Source organism: Scyliorhinus canicula, chromosome 12, assembly GCF_902713615.1.
Source record: "Scyliorhinus canicula chromosome 12, sScyCan1.1, whole genome shotgun sequence".
Classification (NCBI taxonomy): domain Eukaryota; kingdom Metazoa; phylum Chordata; class Chondrichthyes; order Carcharhiniformes; family Scyliorhinidae; genus Scyliorhinus; species Scyliorhinus canicula.
The window spans coordinates 164,221,249-164,247,038 of record NC_052157.1 but is presented as its reverse complement, the minus strand read 5'-3'; the positions used below and the strand labels follow the sequence as shown (position 1 = coordinate 164,247,038).

At 44.7% G+C, this 25,790-nt stretch overlaps 1 protein-coding gene across 4 annotated transcripts in view; it reads left to right on the top strand.

The window, feature by feature from the left end:
* The window catches only part of ncor1 (nuclear receptor corepressor 1), a 356,231-nt gene that overhangs the window by 159,044 nt on the left and 171,397 nt on the right, over positions 1-25,790 (top strand). For 3 of the 4 annotated variants that reach the window (XM_038814799.1, XM_038814800.1, XM_038814801.1), the window contains 2 exons: positions 4,751-4,852; positions 24,676-24,839. In XM_038814799.1, the coding sequence (XP_038670727.1) occupies positions 4,751-4,852; positions 24,676-24,839 (266 nt within the window). Of the gene's footprint in view, positions 1-4,750; positions 4,853-11,324; positions 11,489-24,675; positions 24,840-25,790 lie in introns of those variants that run through there. The other variant, XM_038814803.1, reaches the window with a different exon arrangement.

Sequence of the window (25,790 nt, the reverse complement as noted above, 5' to 3'; positions counted from 1 at the left end):
TATTCAGGGTGTGGATCACTCACTGTAACTGTACAGAGTCACTGTTTGTTCAGGGTGAAGATCACTCACTGTGTAACTACAGAGTCACTGTTTATTCAGCAGGGTGAGTATCACTCACTGTAACTGTACAGAGTCACCGTTTATTCAGCAGGGTGAGGGTCACTCACTGTGTAACTGTACAGAGTCACTGTTTATTCAGGGCGAGGATCACTCACTGTGTAACTGTACAGAGTCACTGTTTATTCAGGGTGAGGATCACTCACTGTGTAACTGTGCAGTCACTGTTTATTCACCAGGGTGAGGGTCACTCACTGTGTAACTGTACAGTCACTGTTTATTCAGCAGGGTGAGGATCACTCACTGTGTAACTGGACTCAGTCACTGTTTATTCACCAGGGTGAGGATCACTCACTGTGTAACTGTACAGAGTCACTGTTTATTCAGCAGGGTGAGGATCACTCACTGTGTAACTGTACAGAGTCACTGTTTATTCAGCAGGGTGAGGATCACTCACTGTGTAACTGTACAGTCACTGTTTATTCAGCAGGGTGAGGATCACTCACTGTGTAACTGTACAGAGTCACTGTTTGTTTTGGATATTAGGTCATTTACTGACAGTATATTTTTTTTAAAGTGAGTTTGCACCACATGGTACTTGCCCTCATACTAGCAGACCTGAATTAATAACCAGTCAAGAATTGTACTGTGATGGTGGATCTTGTGGCAGAGAGAAAGAAGAAAATATTGGAGTTGAAAAGAGAAGGGGGATTGTGAGAAATGGTAAAGATCGTAAAGATAAAATAGTGTCCTTGGTGCGAAGTGAGTTTAGTGCATTACTGTACACCCTGTACGGGGTGTCAAGATTGTGGAGCTCACAGCAAGCGTGTTTGTGTTTTCAATTCAAGTTAATTATGCTGTCAAGTATAAACAACCTGTGGTCAGGATTTGTCACAGGTAGTGTTCACACCCTTCTTCTATCAGCCTGCTTTAGAATTCAGTTTGGGAACAGTTTCACTATCACCTCTCCTATAAACTTCCATTCATCTTTGTTCATACATCACAAATACATGCATAGACATTGATCAAAATAGGAGCAACATGGTACAGAATGGGGAAAATCGCCTCTGTGGCCAGTATGATAGGCATTTGGTTACAAACGGCTGAGTACCCTCAGTGCCAGAATAATGCTACCTGGTCATGCAGCACCAGATTTTCACACTTTGAGATGGTGAGTACAAGATGCCAGCAGTATTTCCTATGGGCTGTTGCAGAGCTCTAAAAGGAGCTGAGTAATCTTCAACTGTTGGTTCCAGTTAAATACACTGAACCTGTTGATGAAAGATCCCACCATTCATTTTGCTTCTATAATATTTCAACACGTGTCCAGAGCACTGGAGCCTTTGGGATTTGGACTCAGGCAATTATATCGTTGGGCTTGGGATGGGTCTGTTCAGGTGGTGACCATAAGACACAGGACCATAAGTTGGCCATTCGTCCCATCAAGTCATCTACGCCAATCAATGAGATCGTGACTGACCTGATATAATTGTCAACTCCAATTTCCCACCATATCCATAACCATAGAACCATAGAAATCCTACAGTGCAGATTGAGTCTGCACCGACACTCTGGAAGAACACCCTACCTCGGCCAACACTCCCACCCTATCTCCATAACACAACCTGAGCTGCACATCTTTGAACACCAAGAGGCTCCCGAAGGAAACCCACGCAGACACGGGGAGAATGTGCAGACGCCACACAGTCGAACAAGGCCAGAATTGAACAAGGATCCCTGGTGCTGTGAGGCAGCAGTGTGAACCACCGTGCTGCCCGGCCTCCAGTCGCTGTGAGGCACCAATGCTAACCACTGTGGCGTCATGCTGCCCCAGTCCCTGGCGCTGTGAGGCAGCAGTGCCAAACACTGCCATCATACTGCTCGAGTCCCTGGCGCTGAGGCAGCAGTGCTAACCACAATGTCTCCAGGGTCCCTGGCGTTGTGAGGTAGCAGTGCTAACAACTGTGCCTCCGTGCCACCTGGGTCCCTGGCGCTGTGAGGCAGCAGTGCGAACCACCATGCTGCCCCTTAATAAGCCTTGATTCCCTTACTGATTAAACATCTGTCTATCTCAGCCTTGAACACACTTAACAACACAGCCTCCACAGCTCTGTGCTGTAAAGAAATTCCTGCTCTTCTCTGTCTGAAATGGGTGACGCCCCATACTCTGTGATTCTGCCCCCTGGTGCTAGACTCTCCTGCAGGAGGAAACACTCTCTCAGTATCTACCCTGTCAAACCCCCTGAGAATCCGATATATATCAATAAGGTCGCCTCTCATTCTTCGAAACTATTATAATGAGCACTGGCCCAACCTACTCAACCTCTCCTCATAAGAAAATCCCTCCATACCCGGCATCAACCTAGTGAACCTTCTCTGAACTGCCTCCAATGCCAGTGTATCTTTACTCAGATAAGGGGCCCAAATAGTTGACACTATTCCACATGTTGTCAAACTGGTGACTTGTATAGTTTGAGCAGGACTTCCTTATTTGTATTCTCCATTCCCTTTGAAATAAAGACCAACATTCCATTTCCCTTCCCTATAACCTGCTGAACTTGCATGCTTGCTTTTTGTGATTTATGCACGAGGACCTCTCAAATCGCTGATTTGCAGCTTTCTGAAGTCCTTCTCCATTTAAATAATATTCAGTCCTGTATTTTTCCTATCAATGTGCATAACTTCACATTTTTCTACATTATATTCCATCTGCAAAGTTTTTGGTCACTTATTTAATTTGTCTGTAGACTCTGTGTCACATTGGAGGAAGGTTCAATAATATCTTTCAAAATGGAATTGGATACAGAATCACAGGATAGTTACATCTCGGAAGGAGGTTATTCAGTTATTCGGCCTATAATGCCTGTACCAACTCTCCAAATGCGCATTTTACTTTGCCGTTCTCCTGCCTTCTCCCCATTGTGCACATTGTACCTTTTCAGGTAACAGTCTAATTACATTATGACTGCCTCACTTGAACCTGGCACCACCATACTTTCAGGCAGTGCTTTTCACACCGTAGTCATTCCCTGCGTGAAAATGTTTTTCTCCTATTGTTTTGCTTCATTTGCCAGATGCTTTAAATCTGTATTTCTCTTGTTCTTGATCCTTTCATGAGTGGAAACAGTTTTTTCTCCTATCTACTCTAAGCAGACTCTTCATGATTTTGAATATCTTCATCAGATCTCCTCTCAAAATTCTCTTCTCCAAGGAAAACAATCCACACTTCTCCAATCTATCTTCATGACAGAAATCCCTCACCCCTGGATCCATTCTTGTGAATCTTTTCTGCTCTCTCTCCAATGCCTTCACATCCTTCCAAAGTGCGGAACCCAGAACTGGGTGCAATATTCCAACTGAGGCAGCATTCCAGCAATGGAACTAGTGTCTTATACAGGTTCAACATAATCGTCTCTGCCCCTAATATTAAAGCATAAACGCATGCTTTATTGCCCTCTCTCACTCTGTCCTGCCAACATAGGCCCAGGTCCATCTGCTTCTGCACCCACTTTAGAGTTGTATCCATTACTTTATATTGTCTCCATGTTCTTCCTCCCAAACTGAACCACCTCACATTTTAATATCACTGGGAGATGGTTGGATTCTCTCTAGTTAGACATGGTCATTGTTCAGCACTTGTGTGGCCCAAATGTTAACTTGTCACTCATCAGTCCAAGCCTAAACGTTGTCCAGGTCTTGCTGCATATGGTCACGGACTGCTTCAGTATCTGAGAAATCTCAAATGGTGCTGGACATTGTGCATTTATCATTTAGTATCTCCAGTTCTGACCTTATGATGAAGCAGCTGAAGATGGTTGGGCCTCAGACATTCTGCCACCTGTCTACCCATCCCACCAACTTGTCTCTATCCTTTTGAAGTTCTGCACTATCCTCTGCACAGTTTACAGTGCTCCCAGGTTTTGTCTCAACTGCAAACTTTGAAATTGTTCCCTGTTCACCAAGACCTAGATCATTAATATATATCTGCAAAAGCAAGGGTCTCACTGACCCCTGAGGAACTCCTCTACAAACTTTCCTCGCGCCTGGAAAGCATCCAGTAACAACTCTCTGTAGTCTCTGTGTTTCCTGTCACCCAACCAATTTTATGTCGATGTTGCTACTGTTCCTTTTATTCCATGAGCTCTAACTTTGCTTATACGTCTGTTGAACAGCAACAGACTTAACTTGCTTGAAGGGGAAGATTTGCAAGGCTCTGGGCAAATAATAATTGAGTTGGATAGCTTTTTCACAGAGCTGGCACGGATACATTGCCCTCCTTCGGTGTTGCACCTATAATTCTATGATCTGGTTCAGTCCAGAGAAACTGCTAACTGGGTTCCATAGCTGGAATCATCATTAACTTGTCCTGGATCAAAGTAGTTGAGATAAAGATTTGCAGTGCTTCATCTTCGAACTATAGAAGTTTGCTACACAGAAGGAGGCTGTATTCTGTACCTGCTTTTGGTTGGAGCAATTCAAAACTAATCTTATTGGCTGGTAGTTCTTTTCAGTGAGGATCTGTAAAAAAACAGAGCAACTAGATATGGAGGAACTAAGGGAAGTATCTCTCCATGATATGGAGAATGTTGAATACGTTGAGATTACAGATCAGCTGCAGCAGGGCATAAGATAGTATAAATGTTTCGCCATAGACATAGCATCCTTCTAATTTGCCCATGTTCTATTTCTTCAGTGTGTAGCAGATTGCGTTCTGTATTATTATTTGACCAAGAAAAATGAGAACTACAAGAATCTTGTGAGGAGGAACTACGGACGGCGCAGAGGGAGGAATACGGTAAGACATGTCGGAATAGCAACATTAAAAGAATGGTAGCGTAAGTTGGATCAAAGGCAAACTTTACAACTGGTTTAATGTACTGGGAGCATTTTATAACGTCAGTAATGTCCGAATCACATGGCACTCAGTGGACATGAGGGAGAATGGGATTAATTGGATATCTCTTCAAAGAGCTGGTCATAGGCATGTTAGATTGAATGACTGTCTCCAGTGCTGTAATAATTTTATAAATTTTTCATTGTTTTTAATCTTTACAGTTTAGTTTAAATTTTAAGACGTTTTATCATTTACACTTATGATTTAACATCTGCAGAATCATTCCCATTGTTTTTAATGGAACTCAAAGAGCTTTATCATAACGCTACTGTATATCCGGCCTGCAGTGCAGGATATATAACCTAATAAATTTATTACAGTTCAAACATATGTGGCCAGGCTATCTATGCCACTTGCTTATTTATTTGTTGAACTAGAACAAGTGACAGTGACTTGTATAGTGCTGGCTAACAGGTCATAGTCTACCCTTTCTCGACTTATTGCTTTCAACAATGAGTAGCAGTTATAGGAGGAGAGCTGCTTTACCATAGGGATGGAAGCTGGACACAGATATGCCCTGGGGCTGATTTCAGAGGGAAGTGGTGGAATTGATATGGGTTTAGGTGAGGGCAGTGGTGGGGTTGGTGTGGGTTTAGGTGAGGGCAGTGGTGGGGTTGGTGTGGGTTTCAGTGAGGGCAGTGGTGGGGTTGGTGTGGGTTTCAGTGAGGGCAGTGGTGGGGTTGGTATGGGTTTCAGTGAGGGCAGTGGTGGGGTTGGTATGGGTTTAGGTGAGGGCAGTGGTGGGGTTGGTGTGGGTTTCAGTGAGGGCAGTGGTGGGGTTGGTATGGGTTTAGGTGAGGGCAGTGGTGGGGTTGGTGTGGGTTTAGGTGAGGGCAGTGGTGGGGTTGGTGTGGGTTTAGGTGAGGGCAGTGGTGGGGTTGGTGTGGGTTTCAGTGAGGGCAGTGGTGGGGTTGGTATGGGTTTAGGTGAGGGCAGTGGTGGGGTTGGTATGGGTTTAGGTGAGGGCAGTGGTGGGGTTGGTGTGGGTTTCAGTGAGGGCAGTGGTGGGGTTGGTGTGGGTTTCAGTGAGGGCAGTGGTGGGGTTGGTGTGGGTTTCAGTGAGGGCAGTGGTGGGGTTGGTATGGGTTTAGGTGAGGGCAGTGGTGGGGTTGGTGTGAGTTTAGGTGAGGGCAGTGGTGGGGTTGGTGTGGGTTTCAGTGAGGGCAGTGGTGGGGTTGGTATGGGTTTAGGTGAGGGCAGCGGTGGGGTTGGTATGGGTTTAGGTGAGGGCAGTGGTGGGGTTGGTATGGGTTTAGGTGAGGGCAGTGGTGGGGTTGGTATGGGTTTAGGTGAGGGCAGTGGTGGGGTTGGTGTGGGTTTAGGTGAGGGCAGTGGTGGGGTTGGTGTGGGTTTCAGTGAGGGCAGTGGTGGGGTTGGTATGGGTTTAGGTGAGGGCAGTGGTGGGGTTGGGCTGGTTACAGAGGGGGCTGTGGTGGGATTAGTGTAGTTTCAGGAGGGGCAGTGGACGGTCTGAGGCTGATTGCTCTTTTTTTGTTGGAATTGGTGCTTGTAGAAAGCAGGCCGGAGAAGGTGAAAGGGGAAGAAAATAGGGAAAATAATTTTGTATGTTTCAATGAGGTGTATTAACACGGCATTCTCAACAAATTACATTTCCTTGAGGAATTAATATTTCCACTCGAAAAGCAACACCGTTAAGGCTAACTAAAGAATTTATAGATAACAGATTTTTAAAAAGAGGTTTAGAATGTTGCTATAAGAACAGATTGTGAGGGCTTTAAAAAAACAGGAAAACATGACCAAGAAATTGATGCAAGGAGAATGTAGATTTTAAGAGTAAACTAGCAAAAATGTTTTTTAAAAAAACAGGTAAGAGCTTTTGCATATCAATAAAAAGGAAGAGATGTAGAAATAAACATGGATAACTACGAGGCAAGACAGGAGAAATTATAAAGAGGAATGAGGAAATGACAGAATGGTAAATATTCTGTGTTTTTCTTCACAGTAGAAGGCAAGAGGGAGAGCACTGGAAATGGTGGGGAACCTGAGAATGAGGAATTTTAAGAATAAAATCAGTAAGGAAAAAGGACTGGAGAAGTTAATGGGACTGGTGGACAAATTCCATGTACTTAATAGCCTTTATCCTCGATGGCTGCAGAGATAGTGGATGAATTACATTGGATCTTCGCAATTTCCTTGATTCAAAAAATGTCCCTGTCGATCGGAAGCTAATGTAATTCCACTGTACCAGAAAGGAGGACAAGTGAAAATGGAATTATAAATCGGTTAGTCTGACTTTAGTCGGAGGGAAAATGGTAGAATCTGTTATGAAAGACTTGGTAACAACTCCTTGGATGATCACTGAGATTACCAAAATGAACAGTTTTAACAAATCATTGTGTTTTTTGAGAATGTATCTAGGATAGAAGAGGAGGGACCAGGGGATGAGGTATATTTGGATTTTCAGATGATATTCAACAAGGTGCCAAGGAAGAGTTGCCACACAAGATTAGGGTTTATGAGATTGAGAATAATGTAATACCGTAGATTGAGAATTGGTTAAAAGACAGGAAACAGAAGTTGGGATTGAAGAAATCATTTTGGGGATAGCAGAGCGTAACTATCCGGTATCAGTGCTCGGGTTTCAACAGTTTACAGCCGATATCAATGACTTGGATGTGGAGGCTGAATCCAACTTTACTGATGATACAAAGCGAGATAGGAAATTAAATTGTGAGGACACAAAGAGGCTGCAAAGGGATAAAAACTGGTTAAATGAGTGGCACGTGGAAAATATGTAATTATCCACTTTAGGAAGAATGGAAAAGCAGAATATTTTTTATAAGGTGAGAGGCAAATGTACGTTGATATTTGGAGGCATTTGGATGTCCTTCTACATGAATCACAAAAGATAATATGTAGGTACAACAATTGGAGAGCAAATTATATGATAGCCTGTAATTGGGGCTGGTTTAGCGCAGTGTGTTAAACAGCTGGCTTGTAATGCAAAACAAGGCCAGTAGCACGGTTCAATTCCCGTACCGGCCTCCCCGAACAGGCGCCGGAATGTGGCGACTAAGGGCTTTTCACAGTAACTTCATTGAAGCCTACTTGTAACTATAAGCGATTATTATTATATTAATTGTATATGGCATTGGTGCGACTGTCTGTCGCATCCTCCCTCTTGAACAGTTTTGCTGTCCTTCCTACGGTAGAATATACTTGTCTAGTCAGGGCAGGGGAGGTGCAATGAAGGCTCACCAGATCCATTCCTGAGATCAAAGAGTTGTATTTTGGGAAGAGAGAAAGTGGAATAGATATTTATTTTGTGGTGTTTATGCCTCATTGAAATGTTTAAAAAAAATCTTCAAGGGCTGTACATGGTGTTTCCCCTGAAGAAAAAGGGTATTTGGAGATAGAACATAGAACAGTACAGCACAGAACAGGCCCTTCGGCCCTCAATGTTGTACCGAGCCATGATCACCCTACTCAAACCCACGTATCCACCCTATACCTGTAACCCAACAACCTTACTTTTATTAGGACACTACGGGCAATTTAGCATGGCCAATCCACCTAACCTGCACATCTTTGGACTGTGGGAGGAAACCGGAGCACCCAGAGGAAACCCACGCACACAGGGGGAGGACGTGCAGACTCCACACAGACAGTGACCCAGCCGGGAATCGAACCTGGGACCCTGGAGCTGTGAAGCATTTATGCTAACCACCATACTACCCTGCTGCCCCATAACAGTCACTTATTGTCACAAGATAATGATCTCAGGGTCAGGGGTTGGCCATTTAAAGTGAAATGAGTAATGTTTTCTTCCAGGAGGCTGTGCATCTTTGAAATTCTGTAATTCAGAAAGCTGTGGTTTCAGCCAATTGCACAATAAAGAGGAAAAAACCCTTGGATGAAGAATGTATTGCAGTCTGATCCTGTTACTGCCCATTTCGGATTGGTTCACTTTCCACACTAACTGTTAACGTGGCTCCAGGTTGCAGCCAGTTGGAGATTGCAGTAATGTTTGTAATGGGTGTAACTGGGGTAGTCAGACCAGTGGCTGGTAGCAACGTCTGAGAACTGTTTTGGTTTGGTATTCCTTGGGTCTCTGCTATCTGATGTCCTTGTTGCATTTTATTGTAAACTGTCCTGGGCCCAACCATCTTCAGCTGCTTCATCAATAGCCTTCCTTCCATTATAAGATTAGAAATGAGGATGTTTGCTGATGATTCAATGTTCAGCACCATTTGTGACTCCCCAGATAATGAAGCAGTCCGTGCCCAAATATAGAAAGACCTGGACAATATCCAGGCTCGGGCTGACAAGTAGCAAGTTACATTCACGCCACACAAGTGCCAGGCAATGACCTCCAACAAGAGAGGAGCTAACTCTTGTCCCTTGACATTCAATGGCATTACTATCACTGAATTCCCCACTCTAAACCCCCTGGCGTTACCATTTTGGACCAGCCTTTTAATTACTGCGGCTGAAAGAGCAGGTCAGAGACTAGGAATCCTGTTGCAAGTAGGGCCAGGGTGCGGTCAATTCCAGCCTTCTCAAGGACAAGTAGGCATGGACAATAAATGCTGACTGATCTGAGGAAGAGGCCTGGATCCTATCTTCAGCCTGGGCATTGAATGGTTAGGGATGGGACCTCCTATTTCTGCTCACACGCTGATAATTCCTACTCGGAGCTGTGTGTGAGTGTTAGGATTGGAATCAGGCCAATCTGTGATGCATTTTTCAGGCCAATAACCGGTGGCACGAACATATAGAATGACAAAATGGGCCCATTAACCACCTCGGGAACTTGCAGTCCAAGCTCCTGAGGTCAACAGGGAGGAAAAGCAAAAAGGAAGGTGGGAGAATCTACCGAAGTGCTGATTTATTAATTCTCTGGATCCAAGACGTGGGGTTCTAAATTGTTTCCATGTGTCAAAGAGGATCTGATTTGACACAGTAGTATTTACATAGTCTTTATGCGGGTTATTTTAATTTCTGAGCAGTACCATTTCAGGAATGTCGGCAGCTCTGCTGATGTTATTAAAAGAACTGGCAGCAACCTGCTGCCGTTATTAGGCTAGTTCCTAAATAGTTAACAGTGCACTGTTTGACGTTATTAGGCTAGTTCCTAAATAGTTAACAGTGCACTGTTTGATGTTATTAGGCTAGTTCCTAAATAGTTAACAGTGCACTGTTTGATGTTATTAGGCTAGTTCCTAAATAGTTAACAGTGCACTGTTTGATGTTATTAGGCCAGTTCCTAAATAGTTAACAGTGCATTGCTTGACGTTATTAGGCTAGTTCCTAAATAGTTAACAGTGCATTGCTTGACGTTATTAGGCTAGTTCCTAAATAGTTAACAGTGCATTGCTTGACGTTATTAGGCTAGTTCCTAAATAGTTAACAGTGCACTGTTTGATGTTATTAGGCCAGTTCCTAAATAGTTAACAGTGCACTGTTTGATGTTATTAGGCTAGTTCCTAAATAGTTAACAGTGCACTGTTTGATGTTATTAGGCCAGTTCCTAAATAGTTAACAGTGCACTGTTTGATGTTATTAGGCCAGTTCCTAAATAGTTAACAGTGCACTGTTTGATGTTATTAGGCTAGTTCCTAAATAGTTAACAGTGCACTGTTTGATGTTATTAGGCCAGTTCCTAAATAGTTAACAGTGCATTGCTTGATGTTATTAGGCTAGTTCCTAAATAGTTAACAGTGCACTGTTTGATGTTATTAGGCTAGTTCCTAAATAGTTAACAGTGCACTGTTTGATGTTATTAGGCCAGTTCCTAAATAGTTAACAGTGCATTGCTTGATGTTATTAGGCTAGTTCCTAAATAGTTAACAGTGCATTGCTTGACGTTATTAGGCTAGTTCCTAAATAGTTAACAGTGCACTGTTTGATGTTATTAGGCTAGTTCCTAAATAGTTAATAGCCTGTTCTGTGCTGTATTTTCTATTATGTTCTATGCTTGAAGATTTCAGCTGCAAACTGGTCTTAAATTGTATTCAGATGAGCTTTAAAAAAGGTTTTGCTTGGCCTATTTGGCAGCTACTTCTGAGAGAGATTCCAGTGTTTTGTTACAACAGTCAGAATCAAATTGATGTCAGTGGAGATAATGTGAATGGACAGGGCGGTGCAGTGGGGGTGGTGCTGTCTGGCAAGCTTTCTGTAAGGAACAAGGTCTGGATTGTTGCCTGCCTGTGTTTTGCTCCCCCTCTATTTTGTAACTGCAGTGGTGCAGTCCAGTGATCCACTCAATCTACTTGATGTGCTGCTGTAAGGACCAATGATGCAGGACTCTGTGGGATTACCTTGTGTGACCCTGCAGATTAAAGTCTGTTTGTGAGATAGAGACGTTCCTCAGGCTAGCTTGTGCAGCAGGATGATGCAGTTTCCTGAAATATGTGCAGTGACAGGTCAAACAGCTGGTCTAAGGAGCTCAGTGACGCTGCTGCCTTTCTGCAGGCTGAAACTATCTTTATTTTGGAGAGGGTAGGCATCAGCCTGACACCCATTTGTGAGTTGGGTGGACAGGACAGAGCGCTCTAGTAGCAAATGAAGATTCAGGTACGTTGCTGGGTGGGATTTCCTCATGCTGCTGGCAGCCCACATTCTCCCTTTGCTGAAGGGTTGTCAGCTTCAAGCCAATTACTGCATTAGTTCAAGCTGAAGCTGTTTTAAACTATGGTGGATATTGCCTTAGCAAGTTAATGTGAGCAGCCTGGAATTGGGGAAGTGGGCAGAGTAAAAGAGCTCAAAACTAAGGAAATCAAGGTCAGATTGGAGCAGTACACGTTTAAGTTTATGGTGAACTATAATATCCCAGAGTTGGCTTTGATCCTCTTTGTACCTTGAATTGAAACCTGTTCCCTTCATTTCCAGCTCTGGTATTTGGTGCTGCCTTTTGGGATTCAGCAATTGGTTAACAACTGGCAGCAAAATGAAAATGTCTCATTGGAAAGGGAAAAGTTTGCCCAGCTCAAATTTTATGTACTTAGAAAGAAGCAGTCTGTTAGTGACCTGTGCAGCCTGCAGGCAGGGAGCAGCCTGTTCGTGACCTGTGCAGCCTGCAGGCAGGAAGCAGCCTGTTAGTGACCTGAGCAGCCTGCAGGCAGGAAGCAGCCTGTTAGTGACCTGTGCAGCCTGCAGGCAGGAAGCAGTCTGTTAGTGACCTGAGCAGCCTGCAGGCAGGAAGCAGCCTGTTAGTGACCTGTGCAGCCCGCAGGCAGGAAGCAGTCTGTTAGTGACCTGTGCAGCCCGCAGGCAGGAAGCAGCCTGTTAGTGGCCTGTGCAGCCCGCAGGCAGGAAGCAGCCTGTTAGTGACCTGTGCAGCCCGCAGGCAGGAAGCAGCCTGTTAGTGACCTGTGCAGCCTGCAGGCAGGAAGCAGCCTGTTAGTGACCTGTGCAGCCTGCAGGCAGGAAGCAGTCTGTTAGTGACCTGTGCAGCCTGCAGGCAGGAAGCAGCCTGTTAGTGACCTGTGCAGCCTGCAGGCAGGAAGCAGTCTGTTAGTGACCTGTGCAGCCTGCAGGCAGGAAGCAGCCTGTTAGTGACCTGTGCAGCCTGCAGGCAGGAAGCAGCCTGTTAGTGACCTGTGCAGCCTGCAGGCAGGAAGCAGTCTGTTAGTGACCTGAGCAGCCTGCAGGCAGGAAGCAGTCTGTTAGTGACCTGTGCAGCCTGCAGACAGGAAGCAGCCTGTTAGTGACCTGTGCAGCCTGCAGGCAGGAAGCAGTCTGTTAGTGACCTGTGCAGCCTGCAGGCAGGAAGCAGCCTGTTAGTGACCTGTGCAGCCTGCAGGCAGGAAGCAGCCTGTTAGTGACCTGTGCAGCCTGCAGGCAGGAAGCAGTCTGTTAGTGACCTGTGCAGCCTGCAGGCAGGAAGCAGCCTGTTAGTGACCTGTGCAGCCTGCAGACAGGAAGCAGCCTGTTAGTGACCTGTGCAGCCTGCAGGCAGGAAGCAGTCTGTTAGTGACCTGTGCAGCCTGCAGACAGGAAGCAGCCTGTTAGTGACCTGTGCAGCCTGCAGGCAGGAAGCAGCCTGTTAGTGACCTGTGCAGCCTGCAGACAGGAAGCAGTCTGTTAGTGACCTGTGCAGCCTGCAGGCTGGAAGCAGTCTGTTAGTGACCTGTGCAGCCTGCAGGCAGGAAGCAGCCTGTTAGTGACCTGTGCAGCCTGCAGGCAGGAAGCAGCCTGTTAGTGACCTGTGCAGCCTGCAGGCAGGAAGCAGTCTGTTAGTGACCTGTGCAGCCTGCAGACAGGAAGCAGCCTGTTTGTGGCCTGAGCAGCCTGCAGGCAGGAAGCAGCCTGTTAGTGACCTGAGCAGCCTGCAGGCAGGAAGCAGCCTGTTAGTGACCTGTGCAGCCTGCAGGCAGGGAGCAGTCTGTTAGTGACCTGTGCAGCCTGCAGGCAGGAAGCAGTCTGTTAGTGGCCTGTGCAGCCTGCAGACAGGAAGCAGTCTGTTCGTGACCTGTGCAGCCTGCAGGCAGGAAGCAGTCTGTTAGTGACCTGTGCAGCCTGCAGACAGGAAGCAGCCTGTTTGTGGCCTGAGCAGCCTGCAGACAGGAAGCAGCCTGTTAGTGACCTGTGCAGCCTGCAGGCAGGGAGCAGTCTGTTAGTGACCTGTGCAGCCTGCAGGCAGGAAGCAGTCTATTAGTGACCTGTGCAGCCTGCAGGCAGGAAGCAGCCTGTTAGTGACCTGTGCAGCCCGCAGACAGGAAGCAGTCTGTTAGTGACCTGTGCAGCCTGCAGGCAGGAAGCAGTCTGTTAGTGACCTGAGCAGCCTGCAGGCAGGGAGCAGCCTGTTAGTGACCTGTGCAGCCTGCAGGCAGGGAGCAGTCTGTTAGTGACCTGAGCAGCCTGCAGGCAGGAAGCAGTCTGTTAGTGACCTGAGCAGCCTGCAGGCAGGAAGCAGCCTGTTAGTGACCTGTGCAGCCTGCAGACAGGAAGCAGTCTGTTAGTGACCTGTGCAGCCTGCAGGCAGGAAGCAGTCTGTTAGTGACCTGTGCAGCCTGCAGGCAGGAAGCAGTCTGTTAGTGACCTGTGCAGCCTGCAGGCAGGAAGCAGTCTGTTAGTGGCCTGTGCAGCCTGCAGGCAGGAAGCAGCCTGTTAGTGACCTGTGCAGCCTGCAGGCAGGAAGCAGTCTGTTAGTGACCTGTGCAGCCTGCAGGCAGGAAGCAGTCTGTTAGTGACCTGAGCAGCCTGCAGGCAGGAAGCAGCCTGTTAGTGACCTGTGCAGCCTGCAGGCAGGGAGCAGTCTGTTAGTGACCTGTGCAGCCTGCAGGCAGGAAGCAGTCTGTTAGTGACCTGTGCAGCCTGCAGGCAGGAAGCAGTCTGTTAGTGACCTGTGCAGCCTGCAGGCAGGAAGCAGCCTGTTAGTGACCTGAGCAGCCTGCAGGCAGGAAGCAGTCTGTTAGTGACCTGTGCAGCCTGCAGGCAGGAAGCAGTCTGTTAGTGACCTGTGCAGCCTGCAGACTAGGCAGGTTGCTAACAGACTGCTTCCTGACTGCAGGCTGGGCAGGTCTCTGTTCATACACATTCCCCTTTCACAAAGCCATGTTGATCCTGCTGATCCATTATGATTTTTTAAGTATCCTGCGATAACCTCCTTAATAATGGATTCTAGCAATTTCCCTATGAGAGATCTTAGACTAACTACCCTTTTGGTTCCTGCTTTGTCTCTCCCGCCTTTCATGAATAAAGGTGTTACGTTTGCTATTTTCCTACTTGCTCGGACTTTTCCAGAATTTCAGGAATTTTCAAAGATTATAAACGAATGCAACTACTATCTCTCCAACCACTTATTTTAAAACCGTAAATTGTAGAATCATACCACCATAGAAATGTAGAAAATAGAAGCAGGAGGAGGCCCTTCGAGCTTGCTGTGCCATTCATTCTGATCATGGCTGGTCACCAAGTTCAATACCCTGATCCTGCTATCCCCCATAACCCTTGATCCCTTCAGCCCCAAGAGCTATATCTAAATTCCTTCTTGAAATTACACAACGTTTTGGCCTCAACTACTTTCTGTGGGAGTGAATTCCACAGATTCACCACTCTCTGGGTGAAGAACGTTCTCCTCACCTCAGTCCTGAAAGGTTTACCCCTTATCCTCAAACTACGACCCCGAGTTCTGGACTCCCCCACCATCGGGAAAATTCTTTCTGAATCTACAAAATCATGTTAGAATTTTGTCAGTTTCTATGAGATCTCCTCTCCCTTCTAAACACCAATGAATATAATCCTATCTGACTTGATATCTCCTCTTATGACAGTCCCACCATCCCAGGAATCAGCCTGGTAAACCTTCGTTGCACTCCCTCCATAGCAACAACATCCTTCCTCTGATAAGGCCACTGAAATGACACACAATACTCCAGGTACACACCAATTCCCTGTATAATTACAGGACAACATCTCTATTCCTGTACTCTATTCCTCTCGCTATGATGGCCAACATACCATTTGCCTTCTTTACTGTCTGCTGTACCTGCGCGCTTACTTTCAGCCACTGATGCACGAGGACACCAAGATCTCGCTCAGTATCCACCTCTCTCGATTTGCACTCATTCAAATAATAATCTGCCTTTCTACTTTTGCTACTGAAGCAGATAACCTCACATTTATCCACATTATACTGAATCTAACATGCATGTGCCCACTCAATCAGCCTGTCTAATTCCTTCTGAAGCATCTCTGCACTCCCTGCACAGCTCACCCTCTCACCCAAATTTGTTTCATCTGCAAATTTGGAGATAATACATTTAGTTCCGTTGTCAAAATCATTAATATATAATGTCAACGGTTGGGGTTCTCGCACAGATCCCTGCCTACCAATCAGAAAAAGACCCATTTATTCCAACTTTTTGCTTCCTGTCTGCTAACCAGCTTTCTATCCATCTCAAGACACTACCCATAATCCCATGGGCTTTAACTTTACATATTAATGTATGTGAGACCTTGTCGAAAGCCTTATGAAAGTCTAAATTATCCACATCCATCGGTTCTCCCTGGTCAACTCTACTAGTTACATCTGCAAAGAATTCTAATAGATTTGTCAAGTATGATTTTCCTTTTGTAAATCCATGCCGACTTTGTCTGATTACACCACTGCTTTGCAAACTGCTTTGCTATGAAATCCCCAACGCCAGGGTCCCAGGTTCGATTCCTGGTTTGGATCATTGTGTGTGTGGAGTCTGCATGTTCTCCCTGTCTCTGCGTGGGTTTTCTCCGGGTGCTCCGGTTTCCTCCCACAAGTCCTGAAAGACTTGCTGTTAGGTAATTTGGACATTCTGAATTCTTCCTCCGTGTACCCGAACAGGCGCCGGAATGTGGCGACTCGGGGCTTTTCACAGTAACTTCATTACAGTATTAATGAAAGCCTACTTGTGACAATAAAGATTATTAATTAATTAACTTCCCTACTATGGACCTTAGGCTCACTGGTCTATAGTTCCCTGTTTTCTCTCGACCTCCCTTTTTGAATAGCAGGGTTACATTCGCTACCCTCCAATCTGTAGGAACCATTCCAGAGTCCAAAGAATTTTGGAAAATGACCACCAATGGATCTACTATTTCTTGGGCCACTTCCTTAAGTACTCTGGGATGAAGATTATCAGGATGTGGAGGATGTTGGTCTGGGGTGGGCACAGTAAGAAGTCTTACATCAGGTTAAAGTCCAGGTTTGTTTGGAATCACTATCTTTCGGAGCCATGCAACCTAGTGTTGAAGATTATCAGGCCCTGGAGATTTGTCTGCCTTCAATCCCATTAATTCCCCCCAACCCATTTCTTCTCTGAAAAATGAAATGAAATGAAAATCGCTTATTGTCGCGAGTAGGCTTCAATGAAGTTACTGTGAAAAGCCCCTAGTCGCCACATTCCGGCGCCTATCCGGGGAGGCTGGTACGGTTACTAATTTAGTTCAGCTCCTCAGTAAAACATGTGTTTCTCAGTAAAACCAGTACATTATTCATGTCTTCCTTTGTGAAGACAGAAGCAAAGTACAAGTTTAGTTCCTCAGCCATTTCTTTGCTCCCTGTTATGAATTCCCGCATTTCTGACTAAGGGTCCTCTTTGCATACCTATAGAAACATTTACAGTTAGTTTTTATGTTCCCTGCTAGTTTACTTTCAAATTGTATTTTCTCCTTCTTAATCAATCCCTTAGTCTGCATTTGCTGAATTTTAAACTGTTCACAATCCTCGGGTCTATTCCTTTTTCATGCTAATTTGTATGCTTCCTCTTTGAATCTAAAACTATCTCTAAAGGGTGGCACGGTAGCACAGTGGTTAGCACTGTTGCTTCACAGCACCAAGGTCCCGAGTTCGATTCCCGGCTTGGGTCACTTTGTGTGGATCCTGCACGTTCTCCCCGTGTCTGCGTGGGTTTCCTCCAGGTGCTCCGGTTTCCTCCCACAAGCCCCAAAAGATGCGCTTGTTGGGTGAATTGGACATTCTGAATTCTCCCTCAATGTACCCGAAGAGGCACCGTGAGTGTGGCGACTTGGGGTTTTTCACAGTAACTTCATTGCAGTGTTAATGTAAGCCTACTTGTGACACTAATAAAGATTATTATTTAAAGATCAATCAGATTTTAAGAACTATCAAAAAGCGACTACAAAATAATAAAGTTTTGACATGGTACTAATCTTTGCAAATTTGTACAATGTTTCTTACAATGAAGTGTCATCCTTAACTTCCTTTTTCAACCATGGGTGGCAGATCCTTTTAGAATCTTTCTTCCTCACCAGCATAAATCTTTGCTTCGATATCTCCTTAAAAGTCTGCCACTGCATCTTCTTGTCCAACCTTTCAAGCTAGTTTCCCTGTCGCTTTACCTTCATACTCCTAGAATTACCTTTATTTAGATTTAAAACGCTACTCTTAGACACACATTTGTCCCTTTCAAACTGTTATGATTGCTGTCACCTCGACAATCCTTTACCATGAGGCTGTTGTTTAAGCCGGCCTCATTGTACATTTCCAGCTCTAGAATCGCCTGCCCCCCCGACGGGCTCTAGAACATGCATTCTGATTGGCTCTAGAACATGCATATGAACAAGGAACAGGAGTAGGCCATTCAGCCCCTCAAACCTACTCCACCATTTAATAAAATCATGGCTGATCTAATAGTAACCCCAAATCTGCATCCTGCCTGCTCCTGATGATCTTTCATCCGTTGCCTTAAAAATAGTCAATGACTCTGCTTGCAAAACCTCTTCAGTAGGAGAGTTCCAAAGACTCTCCACCCTCTGAGTTAAAATAAAATCACCCTGTTTCTGTTTTAAAAGGACAACCACTTATTTTTAAACAGTGACCCCAAGTTCTAGATTCTCTCACAAGAGGAAACATCCTCTCCAAATCCACCTTGTCAATACCGCTCAGGAGCTTGTATATTTCAATCAAGTTGCCTCTTACTCTTTTAAACTCCAGCAAACACAAGCCTGGCCTGTCTAACCTTTCTTCATAAGATAATCCATTCATTCTAGTCTGGTAAAGCTTCTAAGGCATATGCATTCTTCCATAAATAAGGAGCCCAATACTATAACAGTATTCCAGATGTGGTCTCACTAGTGCCCTGTACAACTGAAGCATAACCTCCCTCCTTTTGTATTCAATCCCCCAGCAATAAATTATAACATTCTATCAGCTTCCCTAATTATTTCCTAAAGCTGCACACAAGCCATTTGTGATTCATGCACTAGGACACCCAGATCCCTCTAAACATCAGAGCTCAATTGTCCCATATGTACTCTGAGCTCAGGCTACATTGCCAGTCTGATTTTCCCAATCTACATGAAAATTAAGCTCACCCATGATTGTTGGTGTACCTGTCTTACACACCCCATATATTTCTTCCTGTACCCTTTCTGCAACACTAATTGCTTTTAGGTGGCCTATAAGTTACTCTCACAAATCACCTTCCCATTTCTTATCTCTACCCAAACTGCTCTACACCTGCTGTTTTGAGCTTATCTCATCTCTCACTACTGTACAAATTACACCCTTAATTAACAGAGCTACCCCACCACATTGTCCTTCCTGTATTTTCAAATATCAATATTCAGGTCCCAACCTTGGTCACCTTGCAACCATGTCTCTCGAAAAAATGGTGTGGATTTTGGATGAGGGATGTTCAACCTGTACACATTTCGTACGATCTGTGCGAACGTTTCCTCCATTTTGTTACATATTCTGTGCACCTATAGACGCAGAGCCTTTAACTCTGGTCTTTTTTGATAATTTTTGCAATCTCTGGCCTGATCTGATAATTCACTATTAAGCTTGTACTCTCTGTCCCTTTCCTGCCACTCTCTGGTTAACATTACCCAAATCACAACTCTATTGTATTGCCTTTGTTTCCCTTTGATTTACCACATCTCCTGAAGAGTCATAGAGTTATTATTGCACTGAAAGAGGCCCTTCAGGCAATCATGGCCTTGCCAGTGACCCGCTTTGCCCCACTATTTAGTTTTAATCCTTGAACCCCTTCTCCCACTATTTATTTTTAAGCCTCCCCGCTGCATTCTTTGTACAGCTTCTACTTCTTCCCAGCACTTGTGTCAGTACCCCATGAATCAAAACCCATTCCTCCCACACCAGTCTTTGAGCCATGCATTCAACTTTCTAATCTTACCTTCCTGATGCCAGTTTGTTTGTGACTCAGATACAAACCCAGAGATTATCACCTTTGTGGTTCTGCTTCTTAATCTAGCCCATAGCTGGGCAGCACGGTGACACAGTGGTTAGCATTGCTGCCTACGGCGCTGAGGACCCGGGTTCGAATCCCGGCCCTGGGTCACTGTCTGTGTGGAGTTTGCACATTCTCCCCGTGCCTGCGTGGGTTTCACCCCCACAACATAAAGATGTGCAGGTTAGGTGGATTGGTCACGCTAAATTGCCCCTTAATTGGAAAAAATAATTGGGTACTCTAAAATTTTTTTAAAAAAGAAAAAAAAAAAAAAATCTAGCCCATAGCTACTCATGCAGTCAAGCAGAACCTCTTCCCAGGCCCTAACATTGTCCTCGGCACCCACGTGGACCATGACAACTGGATCTTCCCCGTTCCACTGCCATTTCCTTCCCAGCCCAAAATGAATTCCTGAACCCTGACACTGGGCAGCCAACACAGCCTTTTGGACTCTCACATTAGGCTGCACACATCCCCTGACTAAATATGTCCTACTAGCAAAACATTCCTACTTACTCCCTCCCCACCTGAATGGGTTCCTTTTTTTCCATGGTGCCATGTCAGCCTGCTCATCTACCTTGCAGCTCCCACTCTCACTCCTGCAAGCAGCAAAAACCTCAAACCTTTTGGACAATTGCAAGTGCAGAGGTTCCTCCATTCCTCCTTCTCAATCCCTGTACCTGTCTCAGTCATAGTCACATCCTCCTGTTCTTGACTACTCACCAAAGTAGATGACTGCAGCTTAAGGGATGTGACTGCCTGCTGGAGCAGAGTGTCTCGGTAACTTGCCCCCTCACTGATGCAGTGCAATGTCCATAGCTCAGAGTCCAGTTGATTGGCTCAGAGCCGAAGATCTTTGAGCCACAGACACGTACTGCAGCTATAGTTTCCCTGGATCACACTTGTGTCCATCAGCTCCCATGTTTTGCTACCACAAACCTCAAATGACCTGCCATTCTTATTGTGTGTTGATTAATTAAATTTACATATGAAATAGGAGGAAATGTAGACCATTCCGCCCACTCCCTCCCCAGCTTGCTCTGCTATTCAATAATATCATGGCTGATCTGTTGTGCTGTGTTCCACATTCCCATTCACCCCTGATAGCCTTTGATTCTCTTCCTGAACAAGAATCCATCGACCTTTGCCTGACCCTGCTTCCACCACCTTCTGAGGCAGAGTTCAATAATTCTCCACATTTGTGTCCTGCAAGGGTTTTAAAACAGTGCTCCCTAATTCTGGACAATCCCACTATATGAGACATCCTTTCCCCATTCACATTATCAACACCGTTTAGGTGGTGAATCTGTGGATCTCTTTGCTGCAGAAGGCTGTGGAGGCCAATTCACTGAGTGTCTTTAAGACAGAAATAGATAGGTTCTTGATTATTAAGAGAATCCGGGATTATGGGGAGAAGGCAGGAGAATGGAGATGAGAAAATATCAGCCATGATTGAATGGCGCAGCAGACTCGATGGGCCGAGTGGCCGAATTCTGCTCCTATGTCTTACCTCACTCTGATTCCAGCAAGCTTGCGATGACAACGCTAATGAAAGATTATACGTGTTTATATTGCTTTATTGTGTTATTTTTAGCCTGTTGACGCTTAATTGCATCTACGCTGCTCTCCATGATCACACACACACGCACATAGAATCATAGAATTTACAGTGCAGAAGGAGGCCATTTGGCCCATCGAGTCTGCAGCGGCTCTTGGAAAGATCTCCCTACTTAAACCCACACTCCACCCTATCCCCGTAACCCAGTAACCCCACCTAACCTTTTTGGACACTAAGGGCAATTTATCATGGCCAATCCACCCAACCTGCACATCTTTGGACTGAGAGAGGAAACCGGAGTACCCGGAGGAAACCCACGCAGACACGGGAAGAACGTGCAGTCTCCGCACAGACAGTGACGCAAGCCGGGAATCGAACCTGGCACCCTGGAGCTGTGAAGCCACAGTGCTAACCACTGTGCTACCATGCTTCATTGAACTTAAGAGGAACTGACATATCTAGAAAACCTGGGTCTGTGACCCTGGGAAGCTCAGGATGCTGGAGCAGCACCCGCCTGGCAATGGGTTTAGCTGCTTTGAATTAGTACATAGCAGAGTATATGCTAAAATCACTGGTGTAGATCCAGCTATAGTACTGCTCAGAAGGGGGTTCCAGGGTTTTAACCCACACAGTGAAGGAACAGTGATATAAGTATCAAGTCAGGATGGTGTGCAGCTTGAAGATGGTGGATATCCCATCCATCTGCTGCCTTTATCCTTCGAGATAGCATAACCTGTGGGTCTGCTGGGTGTTTGTGAAGGAGCCTTGCTGAGTTAGTGCACATTGTATATAGAGTCATTTACAACACAGATGGAGGCTTGCCAACCCATTGAGTCCAAGCTGGCCCTTTGAGAAATCAGGTTATTCTACTCAATTCCTTTAGCCTTGCAGGTTTATATCGAACAAGTACCCATCCAATTTCTTTTTGAGTTTTCACTGTTTCTAAATCCACCATCCTCATCGGCAATAAGTTCCAGATCATTACACTCGCTGCATTAAAATATTATTCCTCTCATTCCCCTCCCCCGGAGCATTCCTTGTTCCAAAACCTTAAATCTGTGGGTCCCCAATGCTTTTAATATCAGTCAGTGGAATCAGTTTTTCCTTCTGTACCTTATCCTAACCTGCCATAATCTTGTACACGTCTGTTGAATCTCCCCTCACTTTCCATTATGCACTAACCTTGTGTCTAAAATTGCTGTCATGGGAGTGTCCCTTTACAAAATGTTTTGTCTTATCACATGACTTCAGTGATGTCATTGAGGGGGTGGAGCTGGGCTGTGGCACTGTGAGCTGTTTTTGGTTTCGCTTTCACATTTTGCTGTGAAAGAAGTGTTTTGTTCCTGTCTCTCTCTTTTCATTTTAAGTATCTGTTCCTGTTAAAAACCCATGGATTATAACTACCTGCTGTTTTGGTAACTTAAAAGATATAATTTGCTTTCCGGAAGAGTTTAAACCTGCTGATGAGACATGGTCGCATTCTCAAGAAAAGCCAGTTTTATTCAAGTGAGAATACAGAGTGCTGGGCCACACCCTTGAAAAGGGGTTTTGGGGATTTTGTGTTTTGAATTGGAACAGTTAAGGGGGAATTCATTAAGTGTTATACATGGATTATTGTAGTTGTGGGGTGTCTTTATATTTGTAAATGATACAAATTCTTGCTGTTTTGATATATACATATATATATGTGTGTATGTTAACTAAGTTCTTCGAATAAAGCTTATTTTGATTAAAGTGTCAGGGAAAACTTGAATCACACCTGAAGGGAAGGCTCTTCTGTTCATCCTAGCCAAATTCAACATAAAGGTTGTAGGTCAGGTGTACTGCATAATATACTTTGGAGTTTCTAAACCCTGGCCCATAAAACTATTGCTGGGTCCCCCGTGTATTTGCCTACTCACTCAACTTGTCTAAATCGCCTTGAAGCCTCTTTACATCCTCCTCATCACTCACATTCCCACCAAGTTTTGTGCCATCAGCAAGCTTGGAAAAATCACATTTGGTTCCCTCATTAAATCACTGATGTGTATTGTGAATATCTGGGGCCCCAAACAATGATCCCTGCGTCACCACCCGCCACTTGGAAAAAGACCCATGTATTCCTGTCTGTTAAACAATTCTCAATCCATGTCTTTCTATTATCCCCAATCCCTTCTTTAATTTTGCACACCAAACTCTTGTGTGGGAGTTTATCAAAAGCATTCTGCCACTGTCTTGCCTAATCATTTAACCTATCTATAATTTGTTATTTATGAAGGTCCTGCCCTCTCAACCTTGCCCCTTGCCTGAGGTGTGGTGACCCTCCGGTTAAATCACCACCAGTCAGCTCTCCCCCCTCAAAGGGAAAAGCAGCCTCTGGTCACCTGGGTCTCGGGCGACTTGACTTTACTATCATCTGTAGTCACTGCACACTCCTTGTGTCTTCCTCGCAGCTTATTTTAACAACATTTTTATATTTATATTATGAACCAATTTGAGTACATTGCACCCTTTATCAAAGTCATGAATATAGATTGTAAATAGCTGAGTCCCCAGCACTGAATTTTATGGCAGTGCACTAATAACAGCCTGCCAACCTGAAAATGACCCATTTATCTCCACACTCTGTTTTGTGGTACCGTGCCATCTTCTGTGATCAGTGGCAGGCTGCCGGGCTGATGGGTCGCAAAAGGAGGAGAGGAAATACAATAATACCCACAAGAAATTCAAGGCTCAGTTCCCATTTTTTTTTCTCTTTGTGTTTAAAATTTGGATGAATTCTCCCCCATGCAATGGGAGTACCCCGATTTAGTCATGGCCTTTAGGCAAGAATTCATATGAAAGTATGAGGCAGAAACCAGACTTGAAATGGGCTTGTTTAGCATCATGTACCTATAGGAAAATGCTAGGGAGCTGCATTTGAGTATTTTTATAGATGGATGTGGCCTTTATATAGCACAGAAGCTCATCGAAATGTCTCCAAGCACTTCACACAGTGATATACAATTGGCAGATGGCGACTGGGCGCCTGCAGAGGGTGACCTTCATTAAAGCCATAGCTTTTAAAAAGGAGCGTCTGCAGGCCAGGAGTTCTGAAGTTTCAGATCTTTTGTTCCTTTAGTACACTATTTCTGTCACTGTTCAGATAAATATTCTGTTCAATAAATGTGCAGTTTTTCTATCAATATTTGATACTGTTACTTAGAAATGAAGGAACCTTCAACCTGGAGAATTTATCTTGGCTCATTTTATTAGCACAGAACTGTGGTATTGGGATATTTTACTGATTGACATTTATTTTGATGACTTTTTACCAGGAGAATGTGGGACTCAACTAGGCCTAATAAACTTCAAAACCTCAGTTCTAACTTTGGCACTTTGATAGGATCGACTCAGAGCACATCTGTATGGCAACGCTGAAAGCTAACAGCTGTTGAAGTTTGTTGGCGGAAAGAAACTGCTTTTGAGAATACTTAACAAGCTTAATGTTCACAGGTTGTCAATTAAACATAGACTGCTCCTTTGTTCTATAGCAACAGATTTCTCGCCCTTCACAAGAAGAAAAAGAAGCTGAGAAAGAAGAGGAGAAAATCGAGAAAGTAGAGAAAGAAGAAAAGGACGAGAAGAAGGAAGAGGAGAAAGATGATAAGGAGGAACCTCAAAGGTCAGAAAACTGGCTGGAGCTGCTCTCTGAAAGGCCAGTCACTCTAACAGTTGTGTTTGCATTTGGGGGGACCCTGCTGCCAATGTGAGAGTAACTGATTGCTTTCTGTTCACATTCTCAACAGTTATAACATAGACCTTGTGTGGTACAGGGCTGTACTGACACTGAAAGTTTTATTTAAATCTACCCTTGCACTCATCGTTGTCAAACATTATTTATTTATGAAGATTATTTATTTTTGGTGGATACAGTACATTTTTTGAAATAGGTTTAAGGATCTTCTTGCCATGGGAATCCTTCTCTGGGATTTGCTGCTGTCCACGTGTAAATGGTTGATGACTTCACAGCTGGAATTTAGTGTCACCTGTGTTTGCTTCATCACTTTTTCACTGTAATGGTGTTGAAGTTTGTTTCCCAATTATTCTGCTCTTGATCTGTGTGCATGTGAATGTTGAATTTGAGAATCAATTCAAAAATGCTTAGCAAGATCTGCTCTTGTGAGAGGATGGGATAATGTCAGTGTCCATGGAGAGGGCAGGCTGTAACAGCGGACGTACTGTACAATGTTTAAAGAATGGAATTTTACTGATGCATTGTTTTTGTTCCCAGGATCATGTCACAGGGGACCTCACTGTTTGGGTTGGGATTGATATGAAAGTGTGCAGCATTGGTTTGTTTACAAAAGGAATAATGTTTTGGACAATACAGTTGAAATCCAGAGAGTGGGAGCTGTGTAGAGTTTGACCTCACTTCCTGTGAAACATCCTGTTGCTCATGGTAACCCTTATTGTGTGTCCCCGTTCTCTTGCTTTAATTAAAAGTTTAGTTAAAGCTAGCTGGCTCCATCTAAAGCCTGTTAAGTCTCTTGTAGCGACTTCATTGTGTCTGTTATGATTGGGCGAATCATTGTTCTGGCTATGCTGCTTATTTTAAACTATAATTGTAGCCAAACACTTAAACAGTCACCTTGTTGTTTCCCTGGAA